Source organism: Xyrauchen texanus, chromosome 33, assembly GCF_025860055.1.
Source record: "Xyrauchen texanus isolate HMW12.3.18 chromosome 33, RBS_HiC_50CHRs, whole genome shotgun sequence".
NCBI lineage: Eukaryota > Metazoa > Chordata > Actinopteri > Cypriniformes > Catostomidae > Xyrauchen > Xyrauchen texanus.
Window position 1 is genome coordinate 19,313,310 of NC_068308.1, and position 12,487 is coordinate 19,325,796.

The window sequence follows — 12,487 nt, forward strand, 5'->3', positions numbered from 1 at the left end:
TTATTATTTAATAAACATTTTATTTTTGAATTTTGGCAGGGTAGGCAGTGCCTAGTTTGCCTACCCAGACCGCACGTCAGTGACTATAACATTGTGTCTGTAGATTTTATTTATTTACAAAAGTAGAATGTCAAATTCTCCATCTCACAAGGCTTTCTGTAACGAACCTGTCTCTAATACAATCGCTTAAGATAATGAATAATGGGAAAAGTATGCCTATTGTTAAGCAAAATGAATCTGTATGCGGCGCCGTATAAATATGCATTATTTTAATTCATATATATTTTCTTCCTTTGTATATTTGGAGTTACATATTTTTGCCTGATATTGTGTTATTTTGATTATGCATAAAACAAAAACATAATAATAAAACATATGTAAGGCTTTATGTCTTCTTTGACGTTGGCTAGAATTATACATATAAATCATTTTCGTATTTTGAATCAAAGTTCAACAAGTTAAACAAGCTGAGACACTTAGTATTTTAATATGTGTGTTTATTTATAAATGAGGTTGTCATGGCCAATTTCAATGCAGGAGTCTTCATATCAAATTTTCAATTTACCACTTTTGTAAATTTTTGGTAAAAGAAGAATTCAGGCCTGTAATAACGCTTAAATTCATATTTAGGTTACTTCACTTCGGCCTATAATTATTTTAAGACCTCCAATGAATTCACTGTTCAATGCAGAATCACTACAGAGCAAATTCAGTTACATTTACAGGCCAAACACCAGCTTAAGTGAAACAACATTCTTGGAAATTCGTAAATTTTGCATATTTAATATTTAACATGGAAAAGATGGTTCCACGAAACCTCATACGTCAGTAAGGTGTCAACATACACTTTAGTGTTAAAGCAACAGTGCGAGGGATACATTTTTTATCAATAATACATTTTAACTTTACAGTCCAACAAGCAAGTCCTTCTTTTTCACAGCATTTCAGACAAAACAGAGAACAGCCATCAAGTTGCATGTAAAAATTATCTTTTCAACTTGCACTTTTTTCCACAGTTTGAATCCAGATCTAAACCGGTTCATCCGCTGTCCACAACTGATTCATGCGTCTGTATCTTCAATGTCTCATCCCAACAGCAACAACCAGTAGTGCACGAGGACAGGGGTGCACTTTGTCCATTACAAAGTGTGGTGCCTTTCATTCTGCTTCTTGCCTACACTTTAACCTCTGTGTCACACTCCCGTTTTATATAGAAAGATGAATATAAATGCTTTAGGGGAGTTGTCTGTTTTAATCCTGTAACATTTTAGATGCATTGGATTAGAATGTGGAAAACACAATTTTTTATGCTGTCAAGGAGTTTACTTGTATGACCTACCTCCTAAAAAAACAGTAAATGACAGAGAATTTGTAGTGCTCATTTTCCCATATGTTCGAATGGAACACTGACCTGTGTGAGAGATAGAAAGGGAGACATAACAGGGAGGCTTGAGCAAAAAACAGATTAGGAAATTGAAGAAAAGAAACAATCTGCGAATGCAACCTGTGGCGGAGTGATGCGGATTTGATCATGGCGCAGTGGGAGATCAGGGGAAGCATTGGCAGGAGCACCACGGTGGAGCCTCAAACAGACTCTCCTTTCTCGCTCAGCTCCTCGACCTGCTCTTGGAGAAGCATTTCCTTAGAGAGAAAACAAAGAGAGTTTTAGTGTGCTTTAACACTTAGTTCGATTGCTTGGACTGAACCCGAGTTCATTTCCTCCCCCCTCTGCCTGCCTTTGCAGGTCTCTGTTCACATCTTATTATTTAGGTGCAAGCCGCGGTTCGATTTCAATCAATGACATCAATGTGAGTATAAGTACCAACTGTAACTGTAACTAGGTAACCACACAGGAACATATCAGCTTCACTAATTAGTAAGTCCTTGTGGTGGTGCGGTTACTCACCTCAATCCGGGTTGCGGAGGACAAGTCTCAGTTGCCTCCACTTCTGAGACCGTCAGTCTGTGCATTTTATCATGTGGCTCGTTGTGCATGACGTCGCGGAGACTCACAGCATGTGGAGGCTCATGCTACTCTCCGCGATCCACGCACAACTTACCACATACCCCATTAAGAGCGAGATCCACTAATCACAACCACAAGGATGTTACCGCATGTGACTCTAACCTCCCTAGCAACCAGGCCAATTTGGTTGCTTAGGAGACCTGGCTGGAGTCACTCAGCACACATGGATTCTAACTTGTGACTCCATGGGTGGTAGTCAGCGTCAATACTCGCTGAGCAACCCAGGCCCCCAACTTCACTCTGTTATTAAAGTATTAATCTCTTTGGAATTACCACCAAATATTTACATGCAAGGAATGACACTTATGTTTGTCTTCCACAGATGCATTGAATGTGCAATGATGTGATGAATGTTAGTGCTTGTCTGCCACGAGCCCGAGGATGTATTGCAAGAGATGTGAAGAATTTGAGCTGCTCTCTGAAGAAGATTTATTTGGAAACAAGCAGGTATGAGAAATGCACTTTACCATTATAACTGCAATTGTGAGCCTGAAAAGACATGAATTATACATCATTAACAGTGGTTCCCTTCTGCGATTTGGTACGATTGTGTGATTGTCACCTTTACAAGCAGATTTGGGTGTGGTTCCCGGGTGCACAGCTGAGTTCAGAAAACAGTATTCACATATCCAAATGAACCAAACTTTGATGTCATTCGAACCCTGTTGCACACCAAAAGTGCAAATGTGAAAGCACCCTTACGTGCTGATTTCAAAAATCAACAGAACAGAAGGGTCATAAGAATGGCCCGCCAAGAGAAATCCACATACAGAAAGTCTAAAACTACTAGTGAATACTACTGTTTTGCATTCTTTTCTAATTTTATTTTTAAAATGTCAGTCGATTACATTTTTAATCATGATTAATCACATAATTTATTCACAATAATACAATTTATTAAAATCGAAATTATTCTCAGATTTTGAAAGTGATGAAATTTGACAATTTATATACATTCTTTTCCTGTCAAAATGCAATTATTTCAATCTTTGGAAGGAAAACAATAAAATATGTAACAATATAAAGCTTTATGAACATTTTTAAAACAAAGCTTTCCACAGTATATAAATAGAATTGCACTAAATTAGCACCAATTCAAGTAACATAAAACATTTCCCAAATCTAAGTGGGAGTTTGACTAATTGGAATAACTAGTCTCCCCATAGGTAGCATATGCATTGCAATGGGCATTTAATCTCTTAAAATCTCATCCTCCACAATATGAATCTGCTGGTAGACTATGGATATCCGCTTTCCTACAGCAATTGTGAAGTCACGTTCATGTTTCGTGTGAGGATGGCAATGTCAGAATCATGCACCACTTTGAACTCCACATGAAAAGCGCTTGCACAAAAAACATCTCATTTTGCGTTTTGGTGATAGCGTTGGTGTAATGACTCCGGGCGGACACATTACAAAGGTTCTGCCCTTCTAACCAGTGTTTATGCTGGTTTATGCTGTATTAACAGTAAATGTGTTAATCGCGATAAAGGACATTTTATGTGTTAAACTTTTTTAATTAATACAATGCATTAACACGTTAATTCTGACAGCTATATATATATATAAAAGTAATTACAAAATATAAGGAAAAATGTATTTCTACTATTCTTAGTATTTGTTATGTCCCCTTTTTGCTTTAATGACAGCATGCACCCAAGCTGGCATGGACTCCACAAGTTTGTCCAAAACCTGATGTTATTTCAGAAGGATTTGAGAATGTTCCAAAGAGCATTTTTGTCTTGCAAAAGAAATCTGAATTGACATGGTCAATGTCAAATAATAGCTTATTTGATTACTGACCTAGAAAAAGTGCAGAATATGAAATATTTCCTCTTAATTTCATTTCAAGTCAGCAAAGGCTTTGTCTGAGGCTTTTAGACCCCAGTACACTTCTTCAAAACATAACCTGCTCATAAATTGAACTGACATCAATACTGCCTCTAGCCATCTTCAGACTCACCAGACTGTGGAACACGGGAGGCTGGCGTTGAGCTGGCAGGTTCTGGGCCATTGCGGACCCTGTTAGGGGCTGGGAGGTTGGGGCCAGATGGCAGAGCACGAGCTGCTGAACCCGGTGGTCCACCTCCAGTTCTCTCATCCCTCTCCTCTGCCTCTCCCCTCTGCTCCTTCTCTTTATCTTCTACTGTCCTGCTGGAGCCCTGACAAAGTCAAAAAACCAACACAGTGAGCGAAATAATGCAAATAATTTACTATGGTAAATAATGCAGGATGTTTAAAGGACATACAAATTTCAGCATGTTCCAGTCAAATACATAGTCGTAAGAAAATCCCTGTCTGTGGAAAAGGTTCCTGAACAATTGTCTTAGGTAGGAGTAGTCGGGCTTGTCATCAAATCGAAGTGAGCGGCAGAAGTTCATGTAGGTGGAAAATTCGGCTGCAGACATATTAAAGAAAAGAAAGCAGAGTAACCAAATGATCAAAACATTTTCTAGCTGCTCAGATCACATCTACGGTACACATGACATCAATCAGCCTCCATCTACTCACATGGATAGCCCTTGCAAAGAACCTCAATTGGGGTTGACATCTTTTTCTCACTGATTCGCTCATACTTCTGCCTTTTAGTAGCTGCTTTGAGGCCTTGCCAGGGAAGGGAACCCAAGTTGAAGTACATAAGCACATAGCCAAGGGACTCAAGATCATCCCGTCGAGATTGCTCTGTGGAAAATTAATAAGGAATAACCCAAAGTCCAAAGCAAAAATAGTTTGTTTTTATAAACTGAACGCATTGCAGTGACGCGCTTGCACTCTTACCAATGCCCAAATGAGTGTTAATGGAGGCATAGCGGGCAGTGCCAGTCAGGTTCTTATTCTCACGATAAGGAATGTGTTGATGTGTGCGGGCGTCACGGTACTTCTTGGCCAAGCCAAAGTCTATAATGTAGACTAGGTTTCCCTTCTTGCCGAGCCCCATCAAGAAATTATCAGGTTTGATATCTCTATGAATGAAGTTCTTGGAGTGGATGTACTCGATTCTGCTAATCTGGAAAGAAGAAATAAAAATATATTTATTGTTTAAAAATTTAATTCCCAAGTATAAAAAAAACCCTTTATAACTGGGTTCAAATTCTTTATGACTACATATTTACAATTTGATTTATTTAGGTTTCAAACAATTGATCTTTGATATATTCATGTTCACTACTATTAAGTAATCAAATCAAATAGATTTGTACATTTTCTTCAGAAAAAGTGCTTGCCTGTTCAAAACTGGCCACCACAATGCAAAGGCACTTTGGTGCTTGCCAAGGCATTGCTATGTGATTACTAAGGAATTATCTATATTTTTAGCATGTTGCTATGTGGTTGCTAGGGTGTTATGGGATGTTGCTTTTTGGCCCAATTGAAATGAGCCAAACCCTGTGATAGTCTGGTCCCTAGATATGGTGTGTATCCCTCCTTCACTGTAAGTCTAAGGGATATGTCCATTTATTGTCCACCGTGTGAAAATTTTAAGTCTGGACAAGAGACTAACAACAAAATGTTTTTCAGTTTGGCTCATTCTGAGGAGAAATTATTTTTTTTCGTTGCAGTTCCTGCATTGCGCTGCCTCCTTTACAAATTGTAATGGGTTAGAATGAAATTAAAGTATGGATAAAAACATGACTTAAGTGACAGTACACTGTGCTAAGGTTGGGTGATATACCAGTATTATCAGATCTCTAAAGAAAAAAAAGAAACCTGGTCTTGAAAAACATGAAAAATAAGGGACTTGTCTCAACCAAAATATGTGAAAATAAGATATTCAAATTTGTTTCCCCATGTAGTGGAATTATCAGCATAGAAATCATAACCAGCAAAGTATACAGTATAGTAGCCTATCTCAAAAAAATATTTTTAATAAATGTACTCTTAATATTAAATAATATTTCAAAAATACATCTGTCATCATAAATCAATTAATAGCCAATATATCTCTCTCCTGCATGCATGCACACATATTTGTTTTAATTACAGATCTGCTTCTCAGTCAGATACCGGCAGAATCAAATCTGTATCAATGCATCATATCTAACAATAATTCTGTGAAACTTGGAAACAATTGAGAAATGTACTTTTTACCTGGATTAACTGTGCATATATACATTGTAATTATATATATAGTTGTCTAAAAGGTCTTTAGCATGTCACATAAGGCTACATCCATAATGTGCATTAAGGAAAAGAATGTGTGATGCAGCAGTTTCCTTCAGAATTAAAGGGCATGCTTATCATGTTCAACTAAAACGAGAGAAGCCTAATTTTGGGGGCAACAGGAATTGTTATTACAAAAATCTACTGTAATAAACAATTTAGACTTTTTTTCATGAAAAAAATATCGGAATGAAATTAACCGGTTATTAACTGGTTACCAACTTAATTCCCGTTTTCAGTTATGTTCTACAAAAATGTAAACGTTTGTTTGCGTTTTTTGTTCCTTTTGTTCCTGGTATGAAAACTTAGAGAAGTACAATTCATGTCCGTAGCACAAATGGTGCAGAACATTACAGACTGAAGTTGAAATGGTTAGTTCACTCAAAAATGAAAATTCTGTCATAATTTACTCCCGTATGATTTTCTTTCTGTTGTGGAACACAAAAGGAGATGTGAAGCTGCAGAATGGCAGCTTCAGTCACCATACACTTTAATTGCATCTATTTTCCATGCTCTCATTCTGTCTAGCATCTCCTTTTGTGTGTCCCAGAAGAAAAACGTGATAATGTTGACAGATGTTTTATTTTGGGCTGAACTATCTCTTTAATACTTAGGGTTAGGGGTTTGTTCATATGCCTCACCCATTGTATGAGCAACATAATAGTGATGTTTGTCTTAGCAAGGACCACTAATAATGTGGATTTACTTTAATGTGGATACTATAAATGCAATTACCATCTGGTCTGCAAGCAGTAAGACAGTTTTAAGTGTGAATTTCCTTGAGCAGAAGTTGAACAGATCTTCCAGACTTGGACCAAGAAGCTCCATCACCATGACATTGTAGTCCCCTTCAGCACCACACCATTTGATTGACGGAATACCCACTACAGTTGAAATCAGATTGAAGAGACATTACAAGAAAGGATAACAGATTCAACAGTTGGGAAATTATCTGCATCACAGAGTTCTCACCTCCACCTTGCATCATCTTATAGAACTTGCTCTCAATATGTAACTGTGGATGTTTAGTCTTCACACTCTCCAGTTTAATGGCTACCTCCTCTCCTGATGTGATGTTTGCACCTAAAAGATTATAGTTTTACTATGTCAGGATGCAAGGCTTTCATGAAATCGAACAAAATATGCAGTAAATGTAAATAATGTGGTTTACCCAAGTAAATATCACCAAACGAGCCACTTCCAATCTTTCGCCCGAGACGGTATTTACTCCCAACACGTAACTCCATGATTTCTTACCTAAAAACAGCCTTAGAGACATACACAATATTTGTAATATATTCTACTATTAAAACAGCTACAGGTAAAATGTATCCCCATTTTGCTGCAACACATACAGTCCTGCATTTCAGCACACAGCAGGTTTAAACATGATGCTCACTTTAGCATTCATACAACGTGGTTTTCACCAGCTCAGATTTATTTCAGTTCAATTTAACACCTGCATAAAAAATACCGATGTGCACATGCAGTCAGAACTGGTGGTCATGTATCTAACATCTGACAGTTTGGGTCATGTGATGTAGGTGCAATTCGTTTGGGCCCTGCAACGAACAGGTTACTATTTAATCTTGGGCCCCATCACAGATCATCAAAGTGCACTCATACTCAAAAGATAAACTACGAATAATCTGTTGAGAATGGCCTTTAGCGGGACTGTTTTATGGCGTTTGTATAACTGAACACACAAGACGTATCTGTCGTCAGTGGTTTTCAGACAATTTTGTAGCAGCCGCACCCAAGAGCATGTTGACTCCCAAGGTTTAACTATCTGCTCACAGTGCCGACACTTACTATTATTCCGGACAACCAAATGATTCCTAAACACCCACGTCCTGAAATGACATTAAAGCAGTACCATCCTTCCTTACCTAATGTGAGGGTGGTGGTAAAGTGAGGCTGATCGACAGGCTTGCGCTCGTGAGACAGTACCCTGGACAGCGAAGAGTGCAGGCGTAATTTCAAACGTCGCATTACAAATGTAATTCCAACCACTGCTTTCCTCCTAAGATTTTAAATCTTTGATTTTATATCACAGCACACTGACTGACCTACTTGCAATAGCGAGCTAGCGAGCAGCAGCCTCCCTTGTTTGTATCCCAGCGCACTTCTCGCAGAAATGATGTCATTCACAAACTAGCAGAAGGACCCGGATCACTTCAAGGGGCCGCGCGCTTGACGTACATTGCACGTACGCTCCCAGTATAACAACCGATGGCGACTGTTTTTTTTTGGGGGGTTATCTTCAGAATGTCATCAGAGGAAACATTTATATGATAATTGAAACATGTATATAATATCATAATAGATCATTTAAAATATACAAAAAGTAAGAGGGGACTTTCTTTTGCAGAACACGAAGATTTTTAAAAGAATATCTCAGCTCTTTAAAATGGCAGTAATTGGTGACCAAAATTTTGAAGCTCCAAAAAGCATAAAAGTGATACATATGACCCCAGATCTAATCGATTTTGGGTGAGAGCAGAACAAAATATAACTCTTTTTTCACTGTACATCTTGCCATTGCAGTCTCCAGGCATGATCATGACTTCATGCTCCATTACACTTCCTAGTGTTTTGACGAATGCTCAGGGCGCTAGATGGCGACAGGGAGTGTAATGGAGCTTGAAAGTATGATCACCACATTACAAAATGTGACAGAAAAAATTAAATGAGTTTTTCGTAACTTTCCTCAGTTCAAATGAGTAATGTTTAGAATTCGACTGTGCTGATATTTTAATATAATGCAAGATTAACTTGAATTGTCAAACCCCAAACCTTTTTTTTGTCAATACCAAAAAAAATTGTCATTACCGAATTAAGTTGTTCTATCAGATTTTATTTTTTAAAAAATAAATAATTTATACATATAATACATACACTACCTGTACACATATTCTTGTGATTATCTAATCAGCCAATCATGTGGCAGCAATACAATGCATAAAATCATTCAGATACGGGTCAGGAGCTTCAGTTAATATTCATATCAACCATCAAAATTGGGAAAAAACGTGATCTCAGTTATTTCGACCGTGGCATGATTATTGGTGCCAGAAGGGCTGGTTTGAGTATTTCATTAAATATACTTTCTCAAGGATATTAAGCTGAAGCGCTGAATGTCGTCTGATGGCCTCAGAGAATTGACCCGACTGAAATACAAAAACAAATAAAACATCCAGTGAGCAGCAGTTCTGTGGACAGAAACGCCTTGTTGATGAGAAAGGTCAATGGAGAATGGCCAGACTGGTTCGAGCTGACAGAAAGACTACAGTAACTCAGATAACTACTCTATACAATTGTAGTGAGCAGAATAGCATCTCAGAATGTACAACACGTCAAACCTTGAGATGAATGGGCTAAAACAACTAGTCAGACACTTAATTAAGACCATAATGTTCCTAATAAATTGCTCAGTGAGTGTAAATCTATGTATGCTTTTACTAGTAAACTGATACAGGCCGATAGACACAAGAGATGCAAATGTGCCCAATAGTACAGCTGAGCAACTATGTGAATATTGGCTTGTTATCAGGGATGACCCAATAAGATATCAACAAATAATTTACAAAAAGAAAGAGAATAAACATTTAAGACAAAAGCAGGGGGAACATTTAAAAATGAAAAAGACTTGACACAGGGAGAAGAGATACACATGTGCATATGGCACGGAATAAAACACAGAAAGATCTAGAGACCTTCTGCAGGGAAACAACTCCACCTTGTACGTTAATTGAAGTTGAATGTACACCAGACCACAACATACCTGAACATACTTGCTAAAAGTGTCATTAAGTGACTTGATGTGTAAAACAAATAAGTAAAGGGTGTTCCATGAAAATAAGATCAATCACAAAACATGTGATTACAAGGTCACAACCGAAACAGTGTTTTTTTAAAAAAAAATTTTATGGTGAACAGGATGGTATTCTAGGAATATCAATATGGTGTCTTCAATATTTTACATTTAGCAAAGAAAAAAGTGATAGATTTTTTTTTTACAGTAGATGCATAAATTAAAGTATAATAGGGAACATAAATAGTTCTGAAATTACTCAAAAGTTAATATAGGCACCAACAAATGTACAAAAAAATCATTATTTTATGTTGAATCAACAAAAATTAAGAATACTTAGTTGTTTCCTATTTATTAATTTTTTGTTTTGGTATTGACCAAAATACGCTGTCTAAAATGAGGAATAATTGTGAAAATTCAGTAAAAGATTTCAGTGTACCCATAATGAATTGATAAATTTCAGAGAAATTTAAAATAAATTTGGGAAGAAATTATAAAAAAAATTTAAAACTCATCCAACCCTGAATTTGCACTTCTGTAGAACTACCCATATATGGGAGTTAAGAGTACGGTACACTACTTATACAGTGTATGTAAACCAGAATGCTGCTCTCTTGCAATAAGCTGCTTTCTGGTGTCCATGTAAACCTAATCATGGCTTGAACCACTGGAGTCTTATTACTTGTATGCTGCCTTTATGTGCTTTGGGACACCATTCACTTGCATTTTATGGACTTAGAGAGCTGAGATATTCTTCTAAAAATCTTAGTTTGTGTTCTGCAGAAGTCATTCACATCTGGGATGGCATGAAGGTGAGTAAACCTTGAAAAAATTTTCATTTTTGGGTGAACTATCCCTTTAAAAATCTTTAAAAAAAATTAATTAAAGTTAGTTTTTTACCATTTATCCTGCAGTTAAAAAAACAAAACACATTTTACCAAAATAAAACTCTTAAATTGGAATAAGCCTCTCCATATTAATTTGGTGAATTACCAATGAACAAATCTAAGGTTCAAGAAAAAACATTCAGCTACATCTAAAGCTGGCTGTAAATGAAAGCTATAGCTGTAAAGTATTTAGAATGGCCATAATTAGCAAGCCAATTCATGCACTTTTAAAATATAAGTTGTAAATAACAACGGTCCCGCAGATCCCTACAAACCTTTAATATTACAGTACAAGGACATTAAAAGTGCTGAGGCAGAGCTGAAGCACCGAATGTCGTCTGATTGCCCCAGAGAATTGACCCGACTGAAACACAGATATAATACGGTGGAGTTTTGGCTATTCAGGGCAGGACAGTTGTACTTTGAGTCGGGAGACAAAGCAGGGAAGCTTCTGGCTAAAAATATAAAACATAGTCTTTTTCTACCATTCCCTCAGTGAAATCTGCTGGTGGTGAAATATTTACCTCAACCATTAATATTAATAATGCTTTTAAAGAATTATATCTTTATCTCCTTAGTTCCATGTCTTCTGATGAAGACATTAGAAACATTGTGGAACTATTAGAACTCCTTAAACTGACGACGGAGCAAAAAAAATATCTTGATTCTGAGATAAGCTTGGAGGAGATTGATGAGGTAATTAAGGCCTTACAGGCAAGGCTCCAGGGCCAGATGGCTTTGCCACTGAGTTTTTTTTTTTAGATCTTATGATACAGAAGTGGCTCCAATTTTGCTAGAAGATTATATGGAATCATTAAAGAATGGAAAGCTTCCTTCAACCATGACACAAGCCCGGACCAGTCTGATTCTTAAAAAGGACAGAGATCCAAGCAAGAGTTATCATCCAATTTCCCTGATCCAGCTAGATGTAAAAATATTGTCAAAAAATTTGTTATGACATCTCTTATACATATAGATCAGGTGAGGTTTATTTGGGACTGTAGCTCTTCTGATAACATTAGCGGTTTCATCAATATCATGTGGTCAGTGGCGAATGATCAGACTCTGGTCGATGCTATCTCACTTGATACCAAAATGGCATTTGATATTGTAAAATGGGATTATCTTTTTAAGATTTTGGCAACAATTTTATTGGATGGAATAAGTTACTTTATAGACAACCAGTAGCGGCGGTACAAACAAATGGATTCATTTCAGATTATTTTACTCTGGTTAAGGCACCTGGTAGGGTTACCCTGTTTCCCCATTATTGTTCTGTCTTGCCCTGGAACCATTATCAGCCACGATAAGAAAGGAGGATGATTGGGGGTTGATGTTCGTTTGGTTTTGAATTTTCTGTTTTTTCTGAATTTGATTTGCAGCATGGAATCAATACAATTATTAAAATATACACACACACACACACACACACATATCATACACATATATATATATATATATATATATATATATATATATATATATTACACTACAAGGGTGAATTCTGCTTAAGAATTATGAATGTACTCTCAAAGCATGACAATTAAATTCTAAATAAAGAAAAAAAAATGCATACAGCTGACAACAAAATTAAATTCAACC

At 36.8% G+C, this 12,487-nt stretch overlaps 1 protein-coding gene across 2 annotated transcripts; it reads right to left on the bottom strand.

The window, feature by feature from the left end:
- Positions 1-14: 14 nt before the first annotated feature.
- csnk1e (casein kinase 1, epsilon) lies at positions 15-8,318 on the bottom strand. 2 transcript variants are annotated; one of them, XM_052102619.1, is made up of 11 exons: positions 8,074-8,318; positions 7,356-7,452; positions 7,157-7,267; positions 6,920-7,068; positions 4,805-5,033; positions 4,538-4,708; positions 4,276-4,424; positions 3,990-4,188; positions 1,505-1,641; positions 1,340-1,411; positions 17-1,257 (listed from the first exon to the last, which is right to left on the bottom strand). In XM_052102619.1, the coding sequence occupies exons 2-10, from the start codon at positions 7,429-7,431 to the stop codon at positions 1,379-1,381; spliced, it is 1,254 nt and encodes a 417-aa protein (XP_051958579.1). In that variant the 5' UTR covers positions 7,432-7,452; positions 8,074-8,318; the 3' UTR covers positions 17-1,257; positions 1,340-1,378. The 2 variants fall into 2 exon arrangements, with proteins under 2 accessions (XP_051958580.1, XP_051958579.1); XM_052102620.1 differs by lacking the exon at positions 1,340-1,411 and having other exon boundaries at positions 15-1,257.
- Between the last annotated feature and the right edge of the window lie 4,169 nt (positions 8,319-12,487).